Source organism: Pinus tabuliformis, chromosome J (assembly GCF_031772625.1).
Source record: "Pinus tabuliformis cultivar Carrire ecotype Pingquan chromosome J, CPIR1, whole genome shotgun sequence".
NCBI classification, from domain to species: domain Eukaryota; kingdom Viridiplantae; phylum Streptophyta; class Pinopsida; order Pinales; family Pinaceae; genus Pinus; species Pinus tabuliformis.
In genome coordinates this window covers 1,611,014,533-1,611,039,844 of record NC_142295.1, presented here as the reverse complement: position 1 = coordinate 1,611,039,844, position 25,312 = coordinate 1,611,014,533, and the positions used below count along the sequence as shown (strand labels likewise).

General features: G+C 36.5%; 1 protein-coding gene across 3 annotated transcripts in view; it reads right to left on the bottom strand.

The window, feature by feature from the left end:
- EDA30 (O-fucosyltransferase family protein) overlaps positions 1 to 22,277 on the bottom strand; it is a 91,670-nt gene extending 69,393 nt beyond the window's left edge. For 2 of the 3 annotated variants that reach the window (XR_016248241.1, XM_089379811.1), the window contains exons 1-5: positions 21,300 to 22,277; positions 21,068 to 21,152; positions 8,235 to 8,305; positions 8,028 to 8,116; positions 6,957 to 7,200 (exon numbers count right to left, since the gene is read on the bottom strand). Coding sequence is in view for 2 of the 3 variants with exons in the window: in XM_089379811.1 (XP_089235937.1) it covers positions 6,957 to 7,200; positions 8,028 to 8,116; positions 8,235 to 8,305; positions 21,068 to 21,152; positions 21,300 to 21,491 (681 nt within the window). In the remaining variant the exon portion in view is untranslated. The remainder of the gene's footprint in view (positions 1 to 6,956; positions 7,201 to 8,027; positions 8,117 to 8,234; positions 8,306 to 21,067; positions 21,153 to 21,299) is intronic. The other variant, XM_089379812.1, reaches the window with a different exon arrangement.
- Between the last annotated feature and the right edge of the window lie 3,035 nt (positions 22,278 to 25,312).

Sequence of the window (25,312 nt, the reverse complement as noted above, 5' to 3'; positions counted from 1 at the left end):
CGTCAAATACATAAAATCAATGGTACATAGAATATTATGAAGACCGAACCTAGTTACATATTTCAACAATTTTTAGGTGTCTTTTGGAGGATTTACAAGCAATCTCAGTTTAGTAGTCCTATATGTAGACAAAGTAAGGAGAACACAAACTTTTTTTGGTCTTTTTTGAACTCAAGAGAAGAAGTTACTATTGCATATGTAAAAGGTTATGGCCTTGAAACCAGATTGCAATTAATAGAAAAAAACAACCTAATCGTTTCTTAAAAAAAAATCACTTTATAAAATCACTTATAAAGTCACCATTTAGAGAGTTTTGCTCAAACACTTCCACATGCTACGCACCACCAATGAGGAAGTACCTATCCAAGCTACCCCAAAAATCTAACACATGCGACTATCCCTATGTTAAATTGAGTATTCATCAACCCTCTCACTTCTTTATTTCAACTACGACAACAATGTTTTTAGTCAGATATTCAAACGCCAACTCTCACTTGTATTTCAATCATTGCCACTCCTAATTTTATTTGAGTTCGACATTCATAAACCTACCCTCTTCTTTTTTCATGCCATAGTCACTCTTTTAGAGGAGCTCAATATTTATAAACATACTCTTGTCTTGTATTTTAGCTTCCTTCTAAGCTACGCTCTCTTTGGTGCATTTGTGTTGAGTATTTACACACCCACACCCCTCTTATATTCGATCTCTCTTAGTGGTACTCAAGCTTCTTTCTCACTTCCGATCTCTCAACTATATTTGTGTTGGGTATTCATAAACCCACACCCCTTTTGTATTTAAGCTCTTATCAATTGAGTTTGAGCCTCTTAAATGCATGTAGCTAAGTCTTCCTATTTTATTTTCAGCAACAGTTGATCTTATTGAAGTTGGGTGCTTCTGTATCTTCTCTTGCAAGATGCTTGTTCTAACAGATAAATAAATGGCTCTATTCTTCCGACAGATTTGAGGCATGGCTAGGATAGGTATACCAATTCTCCTCCATTGGATGAGCAAGTTAGTGACAAAATTATTGTATTTCCAGCTTATGATCAATTCAATGGGAACATTCTTTTGGCAAACAAGCAATTTAGTGTTATGAGTAGCTCAAAGTTGAATCCTATACAGGATGTTTCTTCCAACACTTCTATCTCAGATGGCCATCTCAATATTGTAGCCTCCCAAATGATGATCAGTTTGGTCACAGCCCTATTCCAACAAATTATTGGATCCACTTTTATATTGAGTTGCACTATCACAAACTCACCTTCCCTTCTTCTAGCTACGATTGACTCTTCATTGAGTTGGGTACGCTTGCTCATTTTTTATACCCTCTCTTTTGTTTATGCCTTGTTACAACACTTCATTATCAGATGGACAAATCAAAAGATCATATTCCCCAAATGACACAATACAATGGTGTCATTCCTTCAAAAGTTGAATATTTCTATGTTGTTGATGGTTGAGTATTCATAAACCCTTCCACATTTGTATTGAGTTGGATCATCACAAACCCATCTATCTTATTACAACTGAGGGGGTCTCTCTATTGAGTTGGGTATGGATATGCTCACTACTTTTGTACTTTTATCATCTCTCTCCATCCTAAGGGGGTATGTTGAAATGATGGTTCACTTGTAGTTAGCATACATTATCGGAAAGTGCCCACATTATTACATTAGGTTATGGCCTAATAGTCAACCTAAACAACATTTTTTTATATTATTCTAGTTGCTCCAAGAGGCACTCTACAACCCAATATATGGGAGATGTGTAGGTGCAATGTAAGATTGTATGTCAACATTTTTTAAATGTCGGGAAAAATATATATAAAAAAAATGTCGGCTCCACATGTTTTAACTAATATTCAAATTGAAACGTATATAAATATAAAATGTAAACAAATGCCAAATAATTCCAACTGACAAGGATCTATCTCAGTCATCTTAATTTATAGAAGAAAATTTAACGAACAAAAATTAATAAATTAGATAAATATAAAGTACAAAACCATCGACTATAACCAAACCATGGGCGATAACACTTTTCTCCAAAGCTGCTTTAGCACAATCAAATCCAACAACCAAAAATGAATGGTTTAGTATGTTATAGGCTCAAGTGATTTATATATAATATTTAATTTAATAGAAATTTAAAAACAAATCATAATTTAACAACATTTTTAAAATCAATTAAGATTAATAAAAAATAGGGTAGTTAAATTTGACCATCAAAATTTAACATAGTAAAAAAATTATTATACAACTTATATGTGTGGTCCATTAAAATCATTAATATACAATATAACTATATATAACAATGATTTAATAAATGCAAATACAAATCCATTGTATATGAGGGATCCATTAAACACTTTCACAATAATTATAGTAAATAATATATCTGAAAATGTCCATCTCAATTTATAAGTGAAATTCAAAAATTATAAATAAATAAATCAAGAATTAAAAACTATAATTTATAAATGGATTAATAGTTAAAGGTTATGAGATCTTTTATCAAGATTATGAATTGAGTTCAGTTAGTCTAATTAATACATGAAATGGTTCTTTTTAGAACATATTTTGTGGTCAATTTGATTCAAAATCCAATACAAAGTTTTAAAAATCATATGTTTAAAGTTGGCATCAAAATAAATAAAAATTAAAATAATTATTAGTTATAATTATCAATAAAACATTATGAGTCGATCCAATTATATAAAATATAGCATTAATAATTATATTGATAATTATAATTAATAATTAAACCAACCAAGATCCATCCTAACTCTAGATCTACCGAGTGCCAAGAGGGACCAAATCTCTCAAGATGCAAACCCTTTTTTGAGAGAAAAGAGAATTGATCCCTCTTGGTGCTTGGTAGATCCGGAGTTAAGATGGATCTAGTTGTATAAAATTGAATCGGACATTTATGTGAGCCCATAACCCCCTTGTGGGAGAAGGCACCCCACCGTGAAATTCGTGTATAACTACACATTTTATAACCCTTTTGTATCACCATCATGGAACCATCTAGAACTAAACCCTTTGAAGCTCTAGGTGTGAGTGAATTGATGTGGAGGCTGAGGAAAGACCCGAGGTCTCATTGCTCTACTATCTGAACTACCTTGGAAATCAGTTTGTTTCTTGTTGCTTTGATCATCCGGATCAACCTGAAAGTATGATGTAATCATCCAAATTGTCCCCTAGTGAGGCAAGGTATGTTAGGATCTGAGATTTGTGTCTAAATATCTCCCTAATGAAGAGGGCTACGCATCTCTGGTCAGGATTCTGGTTAGAATATCAGAAGAAGGTAGAGAGGGATCCTCTCTATTCCCTATACAGGCAATGATATCCTCCTCTGATCTCATAGTATACGGGGCACCAAAAGATGAGGTGAATCTCTATCTTCAGCTCCTGTAAGTGGCACAATTGGCAAACCCTATCAAATCATGGTATATGGTGATCCATATCCACCCGAAGTTAGTGTGACCCAACTCAAAGTCGCCCCAATGGGATCCTGAGTGAGTGCGTCCAGTGCCTGCCAGACAATGAGGTTGTCCTGCAACTCCAAAAAGTGCTCTAGGTAGAAGGACATCTTTGAAACACGACTCACTGAGCGAGATGTCCAAATGACTTGATTGTATAACTATAGATATCCTCTCCGATGGCTTGATTCAGTATCTACTGAGTCAGTAAGAGATGTGTTGGTCCGTCAAGGGAGAAACTAAATGGAGGAAGGCACTCTAGGGAGATGGTCATCAACTGAAGGAGCCAAGATGCCTCTACGAACCATCCACGAGCACGACCTAAGGGGGTATCTAAAGCGATGGCCTCCGAAGAACAAAGTGCAAGATAGGGGTATCTCTCTCTCCCAATAGCAAAGTATCTCAAATCTCTGACTTTATGGAGGAAAGAGACCAATCCGAAAATGACCTCAAGGCAAAATACGTGCACCTCGAACTTCGCCTAAATAATGGGCTACGAAACTGTGCATTTGCAGCAGATGATATCCCAGAGAAGCAAGGTCTAGACTCTCTCTCCATCGTGGCCCAATCTAACTATAGTGTACTAGGTCCCCAAATCTCGGAACCCTAGAGGACCATGGGTCTAACAATGACCTCCATGAGGTGGAGTTTGGACGAGATGTCCTAGAACTGTTCCTGGAAGCACTGTCACTCAATGAGGGATAGGGAGTCGTAACCTTTACTAAGCCAAGTTTAGAGTGCCTATCGCATACAAAATATGGGCCCTGTGAATCGTACTCCCAAGTAGGTATAAGATGTGGTGACCTCAATCTTCGTCCTGCTGTAGTAGAAGTGTAGGTCTGCAATAAAGTTCTTCAAGGCATTGAAGATCAGAACCTTGGTTTTACCCAAGTGGACCTTCAGTTGTCGAAGGTCAAAGAAACTAGCCAAAGCATTAATTTGTCTGTGTAATCCCTCTGGAGTAGAGGCCAACAAGACCAAGTCATCAGCAAAGAGGAGCAAGGATATCAAAACATGGTGTAGTAGGGAGTCATCACCCTCCTATATGTGCCCATGTAGGAAAGATTTGGGCTCATCAATATAAATCCCAAAGAGAGTCGGAGAGAGGGGTCACCCACGCTTCACCCCAATGGTACTCTGAATGAAGTCTGAAAGACCATGGGCCATCTTAAGGCACCCCAGTATTGACTCATAGAGTCTCATGATAGCAGTTAAGAGGGTCTTTGATATGCCAATGTCATAGAGTCTCTAGAATAATGCCTCTCTTGGAACCATGTCAAAAGCTTTCCAGAAATATACAAAGCAATTGTAAACCCATGTAGAGCAACGGTGGACTTCCTCAATGATGGCTATGAGGGTGAAGATGTGATCAATCGTCTGGTAGTCTGGGTGGAATCATGCTTGTCCTCTAGCTCTGAGATGTCGCTTCAACAGTTTCTCAAATAGCTACTGGTGTAGAACTGTGGCATAAAGCTAGGAGAATGTGTGGCCCACCATGATGGTCCTGTAGTTATTTGGATCAGCACTGCTCCAAGATTTTTGGATCGGCTGGATGATGTGTCTTGTTCAGGATGGGGGGAAGCCTGAACAAACCACATGGTTAAAAATATGTGTAATATGTGACTCAAGCGGCTGTATGCCATGCTTGAAGAATTCAGCCTGAAACCCATCCTCATCAGCTGCTCCATTGGTACTCAAAGATCTGGCTGCTCTCATGATTGCCAGTTCAACACACCTGTGGGTTGGCAACTATTCATCACTACTGCAATTCAATTCTATTTCCAAGATGCTCCAGATTTTTAGATTTCAGATTTCTTCTTGCTGTGGCTTTCTTCTAGCACCATTACTTGTTGTACCACTTTACACTTTCTTTTGCAGATCTTACGGTTTCCTTATATCTTTTTTGTAAACACAATAGAGTTGCTTTTCAAGCTCTCTATGCCAATAATGCATGATGTAGACTCGGTCCAATTGATTGATTCTGCTTATGAGTAAAATGTTAATATAATTCATTCTTTCTTCTTCTAAGGAGAAGATTCCAATAATGCATGTAAAATTAAGCTTCTCTTAGCCTTGACATGCGCAAAATCAAAAGCCTCGCATCCAGGTTGGCTGCCATGTTATTACTATTCTCAAGGCCGAATGGCCACATAATTGAGACAGTCTTGAGCTCGCTTGAATTTGCAATATCTGTCTAACCTATGCAGCCGTCTTCACTTCAAAGGTATTAATATTCAAATATGCCAACAGCATATTTGTTAAATGATTCAAAGACACTTTGCAGCAGACTAAAATGCAAAGCAACAAACTGGAAGGTTGATGTCACTGGATGACTCACAACCTCCATTTATATGCATTTACAACAATCATTAATTGAAGGTGGACTCCCGTTCCAAGATTAAATCTCCCAACGCTAAGCCAGCTTTACTATTGCAACATCAACCAGGGTCAACCCAGATGAGATCAACTATCTTTCGTCTCTTCAAGCTGACTCTATCTCTGTCTAGTTAAGTTTTCACGGAAGTTGATTCAACCTCTTTTTAACTATATTAAATATTTAATGCCTCTTTACGGCCTATAATGACAATGAATACCTGTAGGCTGTTATTGGATGCTTCTGCTGGAATTTAATATATGAGCACTTGATGTAAGGCAGTATTTTTCATTTTGAATTGTATATTGTGGTTCTCTATCTTTATTCCCACAGCAGCTTGATTGTCAAATACAGTGCACTCGGTCTAAATTTCTACTTTTTAGCATCCCGGAACATTATAGAGCCTTTGAGTTATCCCAATTTGTGTAATTTATTATAACCTAAAAAGGTTCAGAATAAAGATATTTTAGCTTTTGCAATGTGCACCACATAAGTTGGTTTGAATTTACCTCTCCTTGACAGTTTTTTGTTATCTGCATACTTTCTATTACTGAAATAGTTCTTTGGTTCTTATCAGGCTACTAAAAATTTCAAGATGCATAACTTTGCAACAGAACAAGTATGGACAGTCATCAGCATGCTGACATGTTGATTCAATTTAAAGTTGTGTGTGATTGTTTCCACTTCTGCCTACCTGCAACAGTTTTGATAAGATCATTTCAATATTTAATGTTTAGCTGTGTGTGATTGTTTCCACTTCTCCCTACCTGAAACAGTTTTGATAAGATCATATCAATATTTCATGTTTACTTCCTTTATGCTTTGAATTAATCAGATTAGAAATGTGTTTCATGTTTTGTCAACTGACATTAAAAACAATGAATAGCTTTATATTCATTATACTGACCGAGCCCATTTTAAGTTTGAACAAAATATAAATAAAATTAAACACCACCAAAAATGCTATTTTGCAAAATGACCCTCAAAGAAGAATGAACATAGGAGCAACGGAAGTGAGATAGATGCATACACTTAAAAGTTAATTTCAAAAGAAGATAAGATATCAATTACAATAACACCAAGGTGACATTGTATACCTGTAAACAGCCCCCTCCAGATACGAGTAGTCCAACTGCCTTTTGCCTTCTAAGCTTTGGTAAAACCTCTCTGAGGTAAAAGTCAACAGAGGCCGAATATGCAGGCATGAAAACTGGCAACTCATTGTTCTTCCTGACAGACTTGAACCTTTTTGGCAGACTCTTCACAATTAATACATCATTTGCCAGTGCTGCAATGAACTGTTCCTCATTGTAAAGATATCCGAAACTCTTGAATTTGGAGCTGCCATTGACACAGAAAAGGATTAATGAAAACTGATGCTCGTATACCCTCTCACTTTCTTGCTAAAGAAATATTTATTGTGCTTCACAGTGTTCCACGGGGACATGTTCCCAAGGGTGGGGGGCACGGCCCCCACATTTCCCATGCTACAGGGATGGGGGGGATGCCTAGGGAAACATTTCCCAAGTGTAGGGGACGTGTTTCCCCAAAAGGGGGAAGTCTAAGCACCCCCTCTACCCCAGAAGGGGGATGCCTGGGTGCTCCCCACAAGAAATTTTGTTTATCAATCCATGAGGATAGGGAAAAAAATAAGATATAGAGCTTTGAGGAGTCTAGGACCTTGATAATTAATGATAATATTAAATTCTTAAAGTCACTTTTATTTAGAATTTTAACATTACCATTTATTGTTTCAGAATATTTGAGAGTGGTTCCAACCTCATCAGACTTCATATGGAGAAAGTAGAATTTCACATCCCATTCAGAATTCAGTAGACTTAACAGTTTCCAGGATTTCAGGATTGGCAAGATTATAGCATTTCCACTGGATTGCACAATGATGAATTTGCATGGGATGAATTGTTATTGTTGAGATTGTCTCATTATTATTTTTTTAATTTTTTAATTTTAAAGACGGTGACCCTAGGGACCCTAACGTGCCCCTGTTACTCCTGGGTTTTCCTAAAATTTGGGGGTGCTCCCACATGTCCCCCTTGTGCATCTCCCCGCACCCGCGCTCCCCCATCCCCAAAATTTGGTTGAACACAGGTGCTTTATAAAATAGAAATACATAAGCTATATATGTACTAGAAGAAAAACTGACAAACCTGATACTCTTTGTACTTGTGGTCTCTTGAAGCTCTGGAATAACAAGAGTAGCATTCAGAAGCCTAGCAATAGTGACCACATCACAAATCTGCTAAGAACAAATATTTATTTTCATGAATTTGACATTCAAGAGAGTCGTTGAAAGAAAAAACAAATAGCAAAAGAAGAGATGCCCATGTTCTATTTGATTAAACAAAAACACTCACCGATGATCTGATCTCTTGGAAGCCTCCTTGAATCTTCACAAATATAAACCCATTGTTGTACCAGCTTGCAGCTGTTAGACAGCATTGAAGATTAGTTAGGGCATTAAACAGAACTAGTAGTTAGTTCTTATAAATTCAAGTAATGTAACTTATGATATCGACTAAGTGTCTTTGGTGCAATCAAAGGTTGGACATGCAATGTTTCATCTTTGAAATAGCTATTTGATGGTTTTTCACTATTCTGGCAGCTAAAGATGGGATCTTAAGATCATTTCTGAGTTCAAAACAATTTACAAGGTTATTGTTCCGCCTTCATCTCTCTGTTCGCTCAAGTGAACAGTACTACATTCAAATCAGTTGGTAATAAATTCACTGGAACTGTGGGCCCACAAAATCATATTATCGTTTTGACTTCATCTCTCTTTTTCTCTCAAGTGGACAGTACTACATTCAAATCAGTTTCATAATAAATTCACTAACACTGGGGGCCCACAAAATCAAATTAAGCCACACATAATCTTCAAATGTTTCATAATAATTGTCATCTGTGTACTGCAAATCCATGAATGTGCGGACATCCAAGGACTCTACAGTAAACCCTTAACTGCATACAACAAGCATCTAATAAGCCTATTTTAATAAATTCAAGAAACTGCTAGATCTAGTAACATAACTTTTAGGGAGAAGCATTTTCCAAATAAAGAATGCTATCACTTCAAAAATCCCAGAATGCTTACACATTACTTTATATGTTCTGCACCTTCATAGACTCTAAAAACAATAATTAAACATTCAGATTTGAGATTTTGAATAACATAAAAATATTTCTGACTGACCTTTTAAAAATATAATCATGATTGAGTTCCAAATAATCCAGCAAATGGAATCAAGAGTGGGCTTTTAAAAGCCATCCATTATGGTTCATAAACATTTTTTCATACAGACACCACACATTCGAAGTTACGGAGTTCATCCAGGCAGCAATTATGATGCTTTCTTGGAGAGTCGTGGGCCAGGTCAGGACTACTTAGATAAAGCTATGGCGAAGGCTAGTAGAGATGGTCATTGAATCCAGACTAATGGAGGGCAGTGATGTACAGCATATAATATCAAGGCAAAAAACAGAACCAAGGAAGGGCAATCAGGATTCGGAATGCTTTGGCACTGACATATGTGTGACACAGGAGTGCCCACTCTCCTCCACACTATTTGGACTTTACATCAACAGACTTGAGGAATGGATAGATCAGAAAGGAGAGAAATGAGTAAATATAGCAAGGATCATCATAAAATCCTTCTTTATGCAAATGAATGTCATCTTGGCAGCCAGAGGACACTACACAATCTGCAAGACTGCTGGCAGGCTTTGGAGAGCTTATACAAAATAGGTGGGATGGATGTGAACACAGGTAAAACCAAGGTGCTCCTATTCTCACTCAAAACTTGAGGAATGGATAGATCAGAAAGGAGAGAAATGAGTAAATATAGCAAGGATCATCATAAAATCCTTCTTTATGCAAATGATGTCATCTTGGCAGCCAGAGGACACTACACAATCTGCAAGACTGCTGGCAGGCTTTGGAGAGCTTATACAAAATAGGTGGGATGGATGTGAACACAGGTAAAACCAAGGTGCTCCTATTCTCACTCAAAAAGGAGCCAAAGCATATCCACGTAAGTTTGAGAGGAAAAAACATGAGGTCAATCAAAATTATAAAATATCTAGGACTGGAATTTTCATGAAAGACTAAACTGGGATATGTGCATGAGAAAAAGGCTGCAGGGGTGTTTGGAAAGAGCTCTTCTCACTGCAAACTAGATGTAGAACAGCTGAAGTATGGAATTGGGATATGTTGAGTTTCCATTTCAGGCACTTATCAAACCCACTCTCCTATATGGTCCTGAGGTGTAGGGGTTGTTATCCCTCATTTGAATGAGGCCTATACTAGTGAATTTTTTCACTACCCTTGTGATTTTCATCACAAATCTAAGTTGCCGGAAACGCCTAGGTAAGTCACTGGAAACGCCGTTCGCCGAATCTGAAACTGATTATGGTACGAAATGGTACAGATACATATGGCAAACGTATTGATGCCGTTATTTAAATGCCGGATACTGCAATTGGGTTTTTTTGGTAGTTTTTGGACCATTTCCGGAAATATGGATAGCTCAAGTTGTATCTGGACTACTGTTTGGCGTTACAGCTTGAGCTTTGAAACATCTAACTCCTAAATACAACACCATCATTTTTACCTACCACTAACAATGAAGTCCCTACTTAACAACAGTAAATTAAAGAAATGGTGGTTACCTTTTCTTTGTGACTTTAAGTTTGAATGCAGATGGAAAATGTTCTTATGTTGTTATCTGTTCTATATATAGAGTTAAATTTATATGCGTCATGTGATTAAGGGGACATTGGATTGGATATTACTATTGTTATTGGTATTTTATCATCGGCAGATTTTCGAGCCAAAGAAACTTGAGGATGTTGATTGTGAAATTGCTGACATTCTCACCTCAGCATCATCAACCCTTTAATGAACCCACATTTCAAGTTTCAACAGCAGCAGCAAGTATAACAATATTAAGCATCTCTACAAAGAAGAACGAGGTTCCTCTTTTCCAACCATTCTTTTCAACTGGGCATCATAGTCCCTCTGCAGCATCATTATCCACTCAAAATGAAAGACATCAATCCCCTCCAAATAAAATGACACACCCCAACAACATATGATATGTATTCAAGTAATATCTCCACTAAAACAATAAACCGATTTTTGAGTAGTACTCAAGATTTAAAGCAGTTTCATGACAGAATGATGACTTAGTGACATGAATGATGACATATTTGATGATATGTAAAAGTAATTTATGATGGTGTTTTAACTTTTAAACTTTTAAGTTTTGAACAACCATATGAATTATGAATAATGATAGTAAACTGCCAGTACTTTTAGATATAATCTAGATTCTAAAAGATCAATGGTAATATGAAATTCTTATTTTGTTATATATGTGTGTGTGTGTGTGCAGTTTCCTGCCGTATCGTATCCAGATTTTTTGAAAATTTGTTGTATCCGTTTCAAACCCCGTATCTTTATCCATATCTGTTCCCGTATCTGTTTCAGTGCAAATTAGTCACAAATAGCTTTGGGTGGTTTGGGTGTTCACGTGATTCCATGGATTGTTGATGACATGGATGGCGATGTGCTAGAGGTTCTGATGATGCATTGCTTTGAATACTTGCTCATGTGATGGTTTAGTCTCCACCCCTTGCTAGATGATTGGATATGAGGTGGAACACCCTAGCATTTCGGGGCTGAGTAGTCATTGTATGGGCATATTTCTTTGATTGGCTTCGTCATGGCATAGAGCACTTGGTATGCTTCCCCTCTTCTACATATGACTTATCACTTGGATGGATGGGTACAAACATGGTTTGCCTTCCTTTTTCTCCAACACCCTAGCTCTTATGGATGGGTTGCTTGTGGCATGGACCATGGTTATACCTAGAGTACTCCCCTTCTTTTGCCCACATTTGGAGGAATGTACATGCTTATCATCACCTTATGCATATTTTGATGAGGCAGCCCTTCTCCTTGATGACTTGATTGGATTCTTCATGACTTGGCATGTGATTTATTGATTATTTGACTCATTCTTCCACATTACACATCTCCTTGTTCATTTTTGGTCAACACATGCCACCTTAGAGGCTTGCTTTGCACATATGTTGAGGCATCTTTATTAAAAAGGGGTCATCCCTTCTTTTCATGGAGATGATTGAGTGTTATTGACATTCATGATTCCACATGTTGAGGCATTGTAACAAGGATCCACTTGCTTGATTTAAGGATGATGTCCACTTTGGAAGTCACTTTGCACATCTTCTCATCCACCTTGGGAGATGCCACAAGTCCCTTGAGTAGGTTCTTCATGGTTTCACGACCTATTTTGAGAAGACATCCATCTTCACGAAGGTTGCTTGCATTTATAGTTGAAGATGTCCCATGTTGGAGAAGATCTAGGAGGTTCAAAACACTAGATCTAGGGTTCCTAGCTTGAGAAGCAATTATATTATGATGAAGTGCCCAAATTTCTGCCAAATCAATCCCATTAAATGTAGAGTTCCTATGGGATTTCCAAAATCTGGTCATAATAGAAATTCCGAAGAAAATTGATGTAGTTATCGTGCTTTAAAAATTCTGCCATGGGAAAATTCTCACCACATTTTGACCACTTGTTTGAGAAACACCCCACCATTTTTGCTTGAGCATTTTGGTTATTTGGGGGGATCATTATTGATATATGCCCATGGTGAAGAGTGCCCTTGCTCTTGAGGCCACATGGCCCCTATTTTTATGTATCTATTAGAGGCCATCCATTCTTGGGAGCTTCTATTCATTGCCTATTGGGACATTTCACCTTGGAGAATTACAAATCCACCTTGGAGATCTAGTAGGTTTCATTGCCTACTTTGAGGAGTTGGTTGTGATCTATCAACTTAGAGGCCTTTGGAAGCTAGATGTTGCACCTTTGAACTGTCTCCTTACTTGTTTGATAGGGACATCCCAATCTCTTGGACATATTTTTGTTGGATACTTGTACATGTGGCCTTGGCCACTTCATTATTTTATGTATTGTTAATTAATAAGTTGAGGAAATATTTCTTCACCCCTCCCTAGGCAAAATCTAGGGTTTCGCATGACATATTATTATTTTATTGCAAAGGAAGCTGAGCCAAACTCTATATAAAGAGTATCCCTTCCTCATTTGTAATCATTGTTGGAATTTTGAAGCTTCCCCCTCCTTGGAGCTTAATGGATATATCTTTCTTGGAGCATATGTGATGTATAAGGGTTCTTTCTTCATTCAATGCATAATAATTTGGTACTTAAAAGGCTGGCATTTGGTGATGTTTCTTCTACATATACTAGCAACTTGATCCATTTGAAGGGTAAACTCTACCAGTTGGAAGGGGTTTTGCATGTGAGGTAACTCCTCCCCATTTCTCCGTTGTTAGTTTAGTAACTGTTTATTGATTCATTGCTATGTCTATCCTCTTAAAACCCTAGCAAGGTAATTAATTTCAATTACTAGATTAAAGTTGAGTTCTCTAGTTGAAGTTAGATCCTTTTTGGTCTCTTCCTTGTAGAAATTCTGCATTAGATTACAGAAAGATTAGTGTGTTGGTATCGAGACTTTTGGCCCTACTTCCATTGCCAACATATAAAAAGATAACCCTCCATAGATACCCCTTGACTCCATTGCCCTTGTTGGATTGGGAATCTCCACTTCCTTCTATCAAACTTTTATTTCCTAAAATACAAAAAAAAAAATCATTTTTACTAAAGCTACTCTCATATCACCTTGTGCATCACAGATTAGCTTTGATAATCCTACTAGGAATACCCTCCTTGAGCCAAAGGAGAGCCAACCTACAACAAAAAGGATAGGTTACTTACGTGACAATGGTGACTGTCCTAGTAGTTCCCTCTTAACTTGTACATTGTGTATTAGGGCTTTTATGATCAAGTACAAGTTGGAAGTTAACAGGGGCCTAAGTAGTAAGCACAACCAAGGCTCATTAGAATCAGCCATAAAGGGTGCAGATTCCAGAAGCACTTGCTGTATTTCACCCAGGTTCAGTTCCAAACATGCCCAGACACGAAAAAGATAGTTGAAGTGAGATTACTTCCTTGCTGCAATTGATTGACACTTTTTTTCCACTGACTAACTCAAATTAGGTTTTCAATTAATGCTCCTGATTTCTGTCTGTTCAAGTGGAAGATAAATAAAGTCATCCAGGATATAATTTGACAAACACAACACCTAACCAATTGTATAGCCCTTCTTGACCAAATATAATTTTTTATAGTACCAAAAAGAAAAAACCTTAAATGTAATGATTATCTTTTTCTGTACCTGCACTTTTGTGAGCCAATATGCTGCATGAGCTAGTCATGTTAGTATGTCATGTTATAAGTGCTGATTAAGCAGAGGGCTGTTTCTAGAAAGTCTAAAAAAGGAGGTTAAGGAAGATATAGATTGTACTTCCACGGTCCACCCGCATTGTATGTTTATAAAATATAAATAGGCATGTAACCTAGTACATGGGTGTGAATGGGCCTGCTTCTGCCCTAAATTTTTCCATTTTCAATCTGTGAAGGAACAAACTACTTCACCTGCAATACAATAAAATGCCAATTTGCAATTAAAAATTTGTTTCTCTAGTGTCGTAAAACATGCTGCAGTTATTTCATGTTCTGAATTGAGATCAAACATATTATCAAATCCATGGTGACCGACCACTCTTGCCATATGCTATGGCTACAGCTACGACCATACAATATACATAAATGAAAATATACCCAAATAACTAGTATACGACAATAAATTTTATGCTATGAAACCATCAACAGTAACTCTTCATTGTGAGTGTTCACCAATGCATCTGCCTCTTGCCTGACTACACTATCTCTAAAACCACACATCTTTCCAAACAAAACACACAATGTCTATATGCAACATAAAAGGTTACAACTTTTAACGATAGTCGTTAATTTCACTTCATTACACCTATTACTAACTAATCCTAACCCTACAGCTACTCTCTATGAAAATTAAGCATCCCACCTAATCACATAATCTCTCATTCTTTAACTTCTACCTTCTACTCTGTGACCGTCCTGCCATCTTTACAAGTCCACTTTGAAGTTGATCATGCAGTATGTGTTTTCATAAAATTGTGTTAAAGGTTGATGGCTTTCAGACTTATATTGATCTTGGTTCTTATGCTTCCCTGATTCAACAAAGTCATCAACAAAATATTCTTTAAACTCTCATCATGCCTTGCATTGCTCATCCTCCATTTCTGTTACCATCTCTCAAAGAATTCAACAAATAGAATCTTCTGCTACAATTTACTCTCTCCTCAATGGCTTTAATTATCAGCAAAAGCCTTGTATTCATGGAAATGGACTCCAATCCTGTATCAACACTATGAAGGACCAGTTTGCGCAGTTTCTAACATTGAGAGTATGAGCTCAGCATCTCAGAGATGTTAAATTTATGTGGGATTGTAAAGAATGGATCAGATCATCATCTGGAAACTCACATCTTACTGTTTACAAATACCTAGTGATAATCCATTGTGTTCCTGCTTGTGCTCACAATTTCTAGCTTTCCTCTACAACTTCCATGGCCTCACATAAAAGTTTTTCCTTGAAATATATGAGCAAGATAGCCAACCCACAACTTCATTCTTCAGTATGCTTTTATGTCTGCTATGGATGACTTCATATGGAGATTTCTCTTTCTTTATAGCAGGTATTTTACATCCTGAAATGAAAGATCCTGTGAGTGACTTGATATTGAGGCTTCTTTTAATTTGCAGCAGATATTTTTCATCCAGAATTGAGAGGCTCTGGTGAGGGATAATGTGGACTCCCCACTTCAACCAAGTTGATAATGTTTTCAGCCTTTGGGTAAATTCTCATTCTTTACGTCCCTCTTTAACCTATAATCTTTCAACATTCACTGTATTATCTCCCCAACTCACACTTGATGATCAAAGCCCTAATCCACATGGTGCAACCCAAGGGGGAACTAATAGGACAGACCCCACTGTCACCTAAGCAACCTATCCTCTCACTTTTGGTTGGCCATTCAACTCAAGCGGGGTATCCCTAGGTGTTCAGATTATTGCAGCTATAACAATGAAGCTTAAAGGTGATGTGAAGAGATAGCTCTAGCAAAACAATATTTTTGTCTTATTGTAGCATAATGAGAATAAAAGGGTTGATGGAAGATAGGAAACTGGTGCCTATCATTTATGGGCCAATGGAGGCAAGAGGACAAGCCAAAAAGAGCAATTCATGAATGGTTAAGACACATAGAGCTGTTACACATGCCACAATAAGCCCTAACTTGTTAAATGATGAAGAAATGTCCATCAACTACGAGAGTTGACTGCAGCATTCGACTGGTCAAGCAATTAGACCAAAGCAATCAATTAGTGCTCAGAATAAGGCAGAATTCAAAGAGTTAGTTACGCACCCTCACACTCTAAGTGGACCTCATCTTCCTTGCTTCAAGGGAGTTGCTTACATGTTGGTGCTATATATAATATGACTGAGTCAATCTATGTTTAAAAATGTGAGATATTATTGAATTTAGTCTTCTGTGATCCATATCATGTATATTGAGAAATGTTTTCGACAATAATCACATCAAAATTCATTTGTCGATGCGTTTCAAACCAGCAAGTGTGGTTTCGAATCTTGCCCTGACGATGAACCACACTTGCTGGTTCGAAACGCGTCGATAAATGAATAATGTGAGATATGTTCTGTATGGAAATATTCAGTTTCTTACACTTCCATGTAATGGTGTCTTTAGACACCACCTCTTCTTGGAATATCTAAGCTCTTTGATCTGACTAATTCCCTAGTTCTCCAAAAAGTTCAGAGAAAATCATAGCATGACACAAGGAAAATGTGGCCAGAGAATTTGATATAAGGACATTTGTTTTATGCAGTATTTCATGGGTTGAGAGGTGTGGCAAAGTCCAGGTGATATCTTCCTCAGACAGGGTAAGTATGCTATAGAGATTCTAAAGATATTTGAAATGATAGACTGTAAACCCATGGCTACTCCTATGGTGGCAAATCTAAAGCCACTTATTGATTCAGATTCAAATTTGATTAATCCATCTATGTACGAGTGGTTAATAGGTCCCCTCACATATCTGGTAATTTGGTAAATACCAAACCTAATGTTTGTTTTGCTATCAACACCTTGAGCATATATCTGGTGGAGCCCAAGCAAGTTTATTGGGTTGCTATAAGCTCTGATGCTTGAAGGGCACAATGGGTTTTGGATTGAGTTATATTTATGATGGAGAGTTGGTGTTGCATGGTAATTGGGTAGGTAGAGCTAGTGACAGGTGGAGCACTTCAAGGTGTTGCTTCAATTTAGGTTTTGGGTATGGTTTCCTAGTCTAGTGGGAAGCAAGCTTCAGTGGCACTTAGCTAAATATATGCAGAGTATATGGTAACCAGCTCTGCTAGTTGTGAAGCCATCTAGCTTTGCAACTTATCAACAAAGTTAACAGATCAAACTTTAAACACTACCATGATTTACTATGACAATCAGAGTTGTATCACCAATCTGAGGATATAGCATTCCACAATTGGTCCAAGCATATTGAGATCAAGTACCACTTCACCAGAGACAAGATCCAATAGGGCACAGTTGTTCTTTAGTGCATTCCTACAAATCAAAAGGTTGCAAATATTCTGACCAAGCCCCTAGGAAAGGGGGAAGTTCAAGATGTTTGGGGAAAGGCTTGGAGTCATCGAGGACACTTTCCTCACCAAGAGAGAGAGTTAGTTTTTACATATGTGTAGCTCAAACAGTGTTCGAACTATGGTACCTTCATCTTCTAGTAGAGTAGACAATAGCAGCAGTATGCCCTCCTCCAGCAATTCTGTACAACAGTTAATGGAGGCACAGGAGCATTTATGGAGGAGAGAGAGATAGAGAGCATATGTGTGTACCATCCTCAGGTCAGTTCTAGTGTGGATGTTTTTCCATATTCAGCAGTTCAGTTATATTTCTGGGTTTTTCTTTAGTTAGTAGTTGTATGCACAATTGGTTCAAAGGTGTGATTCCTTAGTGAGATGCTCATGCATGTGGATTCTCAATCTTAGGGTACAAGGATGTATGTTTGCATGCCTTAGTCTATCTCCAATGGAGGCACATTTCACTTGGCTAATATATCCAACATTAGGAAGGTGCAATAAGGTTAGGGTTTGATATATTCAGTTGGCATGTTGTTGTGCATGTGTCCAGATTCATTGTACCTTTTCTTATTCCTAGTCTATAAAGGAGAAGCAAGAAACACTACTATGGTGGTTCAAGTGTTCGAATTTTTCAGCTACAACGTTTTAGTTTAAATTACCAGATTTAATACAAAAACACCAATGCGGTTTTGAGAGTTCAGATCTGCATGTTTGTTGTTCATGTTATCAGCAGTATGTGTTAGTATTTTAATGTATTCTATAGCTGTTATGTTGATTGGTGTTTTCACTTTTTACCTATCTAAAATTTTAGATTAAATTCATGAGTGCAGAATCTGCTTACCATGGTCTGATTTTGACAGGACCACTCGAATCCCCATATCCATGTGTCCCCAACATGCGACTTAGAGAGTGGAGTGGAAGTGATAGACATGGCTGTTGGGTTGAACTTAGGGAACCAGGATTTCAAGAAGAAGCTAGCTCTTCCTTAAGACCACAAACCACTCTCTAAGATATCTTCTTATCTTAAGAAGTGCAGCTAGATATTACAAAATTGCATGTAGTCAACCAATTTTATGCTAAATCCTAAATTTGGTATCATCCAAGAGCTGTGTGTAATGGGACTAGTAACTAGCAATTAGGGGGTTATATATTAGAGCTACGGCTTTGCCTGCTAAAAAATTTCGATGACCAAGGGGACTGTGTTTGCACAGTTGGGGCTTGGGATTGTTTCCTTATATCAAAGTCAGTTAGTACGAAGCAGAGAAAATCCAATGATGAAAGAATTTGTCAAGGTTGAGAAACCCAATGAGACTCCATGACATAATAATTAAATTGGTCAACAGGTTAATGCCTTTCTTGGAGAGTTCACCACCTTCATCGGGACTCTTAAAAGTGGTCATTTTGAATAGCAAATGCTATCAACCTGTTCCAGCGACATGTTGTCTCTTCTAAGCTACCAACTACATATCCTATCGGGCAATTCACACTTTTATGCTACTACAGAGCCCCTGCAGCCATTGAGTACACTCACCTTATGTATAACTTCTGTTCAGTGCTTCTTCTAATGCTGATCTCATTCTTCTAGCAGGCTGTCGTAATGAATGCAACTGATGTTTTTCTTAATTCAAACATATGTTCCCTTGCTAGTACTGCCATGCCATTACACGATGTCTGATTTGTTATCCTTGAGGCAGGATTAAAGGGAGATACAAATTTTGGTTTGTTTCTGCACCATTTTGTAAGCTTTTGTTGTTGCAAGCTCCATATTTCAATGGATCCACTATGTAACCAAACCATCTAGTTCCATTAAGTTTGCAGAGTATCCCTCATGTTTCATGTCAGGGTTTCAATAAGTTATTTTCTTAACTTACTGTTTTTACTTTTATTTCTTTAATGGACTCAAGAACTCTTTACCTCTTCCTCATATGATTTTGGCTGAGAATACCACGGAGTTCTGAGCAATATGCTGCTAACCATGCAAGAACAAATAAGATTTGTAAAAGAATGGTATAATCACATAATGTTTAATTCAGCATATTCAATGTGATAATGAGAATTTATAAGCTGTCAGCAATCTAATATCAATATTGGTTATCACTTATTTGCCAATGGTACCATGGTTCAGTGGCAAAGAGAATGGCACGCCAACCCACCCACCAAAGTTCAATTCTTCCCAAGGCAAGAATCAGTGGTTGGGGCCCTATGCAAACCTTGGGTGATTTTGATGGAAGTGCACCCCTCCATTTCAGCAGCTTATCCAAATGAAAGCTCTTGCATTTAGTGCTTCTCTCTGTGTAGCCTGTGTCAGCAATTAAAACTGAGCTGCTTGTGATGCCTAACATATTCAGGCCAATTGCAATGCTTTGGGGATTAACGGAAACACTTTCCTAGAATAACAAATACTGGGTATTTAAATATTGTTAGCATGCAAGGGTCCCATTCCTCCAAAAATAATTGAGGATATTACTTAGATATCAACAACTTTTGCCCCAAGTGGTAACATTCACTGCTTATACTGACACAATGTCTTGCACCATTTTAATCAATAAAGGCAATAAAACATTCCTTTACTAGGAATTGTCTCAGACACGTGTGAAGATTCACAATATCTTATCATTTCACCGACTATATTGAAGCAAAGCAAGAGGCAGTCAAGTGCAACAAGAAAAGCCACAACTATGTCATGTTCAGAATATGACATGAAGATTTAGACGTTATCTACATTACCTTTTCTTTTTGGATATTGCTTCAAGAAACATGCCCCTGGGTCAGGTACTGCACCTCTTAATGGACTTCCTTCAGCTTAGGAGTCTGGTTTAAGGGGTATCCATTCCTCCAGATTCACCCTGAACATGCACTCAGCTTCATATATTTTGTGGCATGCTATTAGGGAGGGACAGTCCACTGCAAGAATTAAACCCTGTTGGATGGCTTAATAGTCAATCAATCTCACCAGTGAACCAAGGCCCCATTGGCAATATATTGCTTAACGGAATGTCATGATTATCGTAACTGCATTTTAGGTTTCTGAAACTTCACATTGACTCACAGTATGTCTTTCTACGGCAAGTAATTTGTTGTCCCACGTTATAACAAACTAAATGACAGATGAAACTTACCCAATCTCACTTGCTCATTTTTGCATGTCAGGGTTAGATAATTCCGTGATGTAAGTTTCCTTCGGCATTTCTAGGTCGGTAGCATATTCAATTGAACTGAGGGACAGTAACTTGCAATAAAAAAGTGTAAGATATTTATTCTTGCAAAGCATAAAATCCCTTTCCATCTGATTACTCAAACAAGATGGACCTTGACATCAACTGTGTTGCCCTGATACTAAAGGTGGTTATCATGCATCCATTACCGCCAACCTACCTGGGTTATCATAAAAACAAGGGACTTCACCCCTGGCGGTCTTCCATTCTGACCCAAATTGCATACTGCAATTGATTATCACTATTCGTAGTAATAGTAATGGCGAGCTGCAAAGGAAAACAGAGCTGTAATGGGAGAAAAGGAACCTACCCGGATATTTGCCTCGTGGATTTGCATAGGGCTGTAATGATTCAAGTGATTTTATTGGACCCCATAGTTTCCTGTATTGGGAACTCTGCAATAAAACACAACACTTCAGCGCATCAGTGCACTCGAGCAATTGAAAAACGATGAGTACTACCATGTATGCTTCCAAACCCAAAACAGCCAAGTTCAATGTTCCTGCAATTGAAAAAAATGTGTTTGATGATCACATTCATACCTGATTGTTTACCCTGTGATGAAACTCCTCGTTCTCAACCACGGGACGCCAGTTGAAAATTGTCAAGATAGGAGTGTATTGGACGAGATCTGCAGAGGAGTAGTTCGCCAGTATAAAATGTGTAGCAAGAGAAAGCACCGATAACACCAGCCCAACGAGGACTATCCATCTGAACTTTGATTTGAATACCATCTCTCTCGGACTACAAAATCACAAACTATAGTAATAGTAATATGGGTATTGGAGAATATGATTATTCGATGAAGACTCGATCTTTCCCAGCTCAAGCATTGTTACCATCAGGACACGTGTTGGAGATGGATTAAATGCCTGGATTGTTTGTGAAGAATTTGTTAGAGATCATATCATGCAACCTCAATCTCTGAAAATGAATCAACTTGAGAGTTATTGGACACGCATATGTGTATATAAGGTATATTTCAACAGATCTGAGACATACATAGGCAACAAGAACAGTCAGAAACTGGATCTCACTCTTTGACAAGCAAGCAAGATGCTAATTTGAGTAAAACCCAAGTGGAAAACATGACAGAATGGGCTCAAGCCCAGCTGTCTGTTCACACAATCCCACCAAGGAAAGATTTGAAAGGAGGACATTTGCCGAGCAAATTTAGCGAAGTAAAACTGGAACTTTTGTAGTTGTGTTTGCTTCCTAAAAGGCCCCCATTTTCCGATTCCCATGAACTCGAAGCCCAAGTTTGACGGCCTGTGTGTATTTTCAATGATGGTCAAGAATTAAACTCATATTCATCCATTTCACATGCCACACTAAATACATGTCCCCCACTGATAATAGGAGGCATGCTCATTGCCACATGACCGGGAGACTGCACAATTTTGAGAAAGAAAATCCTTGAAAAGCGGTGGAGATCAGGTTCATATATTCAATGACTTGCGCTTCCTCTTTTCACACCCCATTCCCTAATTGCGTTTCCTTTCATGTAATTCAATTCATTCAGGTTTAGGGTTCAAAACTCATCCGATGTTATCAGACATCCACGTTTTCATTGTTGCTTTCGCATTTTGTAATTTCATTTTCTATAATGAAATTAGATTAAATTTTAACGTTAACAAAACTAGTTATAAATTATATTTATATGTATATGGAATTTGAAAATTTACAGTATAAAATTGAAATATTACATTTTCTAGTGGGCGGAGATATCCACATCAGCGTTTAGAAAATATTTATATGTGCTTATACAAATCACCTTGAGATTTTGGCGGAGATATCTACATCAGCGTTTAGAAAATATTTACATGTGCTTATACAAATCACCTTGAGATTTTGCTTTAGAGATAAATTATTTGAAAGTCTATCGGTTAAAAATAGTTTATAAGACTTATTGGAATTTTGCTTATTGAGAAATTATTTGAAAGTCTATCAGTTAAAAATAGTTTATAAGACTTATTGTTTTTTCATCTCTTTGATGTATTTGGTTTTTTTTTCTTGTGAAGCTTCAAAATAAATGCTCGCAGTTTCTGGTGAAGCTTCATACAAAATAAATGCTCGCAGTTTCTGGTGAAGCTTCAAAATAAATGCTCGCAGTTTCTGGTGAAGCTTCAAAATAAATACTCCCAACTTCTAGACAAACCCTAGCTAAATACATTATCACAAAAACTAATTGCTAAGGTATTGGCATAATTTTCCTTATTACTTTTTCAAATATAAATTTTTTGAAAATATAATTTACATAAATTTATTTTATTTTTATTATAAATCAGTTATATTTTTTAATAAAATTGTTTCTTTCTTATACTAAATATAATAAAATTGTTTTTTCCTATACTAAATGTAATAAAATCGTTTTCTTCCCTATACTAAACATAATTTTAAAGTTTTCATTGAAAATTTGGTACACACCAATTAGATATTTTCATTATTAAATATTTTATATAAATTTGGTACATTAACAATTAGATATTTTCATTATTGAATATTTTATTTACTAGTTTATAGTACTACTTTATTATATTTCTAAAAGTATAATGTTAATGAAATTTTGTAACAGTAAATATATTTTATAAATATGAAAAATAAGTATATATAATTAAGGGATTGGAATATTTATTTACTAGTTTATAAGATTGTTTTATTATATTTCTAAAAGTGTAATGTTAATGAAATTTTATAAAGGTAAATATATTTTATAAATATGAAAAATAAATATATATAATTAAGAGATTGGAATATTTATTTACTAGTTTAAGTACTACTTTATTATATTTTTAAAACTACTTTATTATATTTTTAAAAGTATAAAGTTAATGAAGTTTTGTAATGGTAAATATATTTTATAAATATGAAAAATAAGTATATATAATTAACTGATTGGAATATTTATTTACTAGTTTATATATTAGTTTATAGTACTACTTTATTATATTTCTAAAGTATAATGTTAATGAAATTTTGTAATGGTAAATATATTTTATAAATATGAAAAATAAGTATATATAATTAAGGGATTGGAATATTTATAGTATATTGTTCATCTAATATTTTTTATTCTATTTGGTATTTTGTTTTTGCTAATTCACATCAACATTGTTAGGGAAAGTCCTTTACACATGGTAATATTTTATCTTTTTAAATTGTGTTTCTTTTTTTCTTGTTTTAAATACTACTTAGCTTCAATTCTAAATTTATATGTAAGAAATAGAGTAATAATATTTTCTTTACTCTAAATTTATATGTAAGAAATAGAGTAATAATCTTTTCTTTATTGATATCAATATAAAATTGTGTTCAATTAACTTGATGCCATGACAATGGTTAAAGATTAAATAATCAATGTTTTTAAATACAATGCATTTCCCTTTAAAGATTCTTCAATGACATGTCTATTAGTTGGAGGCAGTGGTTGTATTAAAAGAGGATGACATTGGATGATTTTAACCATCCGATCATTTGGAGTGGTTTAACTCTCATGCAAGTTTAACATTGAATGGTGCAGATTAAAAGGGAGGACAACGAATAAACACATCCCCACCATTTAATTAAGAAGCTCCCTTCCAATTCCAAAATATATGTAGTTTTAACTCTCATGCAAGTTTAACATTGAATGGTGCATATTAAAAGGGAGGACAACGAATAAACACATCCCCACCATTTAATTAAGAAGCTCCCTTCCAACTCCAAAATATACATGCCTATGACGTAAAAATTCTAATAGTTGTCTCAAAGTTGCTTTATTACATGTCTAATTCATTGTTTCTATCCAATGAGGCACCATAATTTGCATTAAGTACCATTATGAATGTTGGAAAGTACTTAGTTGTTTCCCAACTAGGTTTAAACTGTGTGTGTGTGTGTGTGTGATGAATTATTTCAAGTGGTTGACTGCTTTAAGCTTTATGTAGTAGATATTGTGATTGATCCTTCCTGTTAGTTATCTTTGCTTCATAGCTTAGTCCACATCCTTATCTATTCAAACATCGTAATTAGTGCTAAGAAGTTTACTTTAAGTACAATCCAAAAAAAGTATATGTGATTTCCTCTCAAGGCTTTCCTTGGAAACTTTTAATTTTATTTTTATTCTAAAGCAAAGTAAAACCAACCACATCCAACCTCACACAATGACTATTACATTTAAAGCAATAACTTGACAAGTCAGTGAAATTCCTAGAAAACCTAGTCACTGTTTATTTCATGGTTATTCACCCCCAAGTAGCTACCACTCATATTAATGGCTAGTGCCTCATGAGATTTTTAGGACCAAAACAAGCCTAACTATAGTCAGTGAACCAGGTGCCATTTATATACTTAATCCAAAGATAGATTTCAACCTTAACTTGATTTTAGAACCCTTTTTTCCTCCCTAACTAGGTCATCACTAAGGTTATCCATGGTTAGATCACTCACAGGTTCCAAATCAATTGAGCTTATGTTGACGGTGCTGGACCCGCCAACATGTCAAGGGGATCTCCCCAGTAAGAAGTCCCAATTATACCTCAGACCGTTTGGTGTAGGAGTCCCAAAAGTGGGTCGT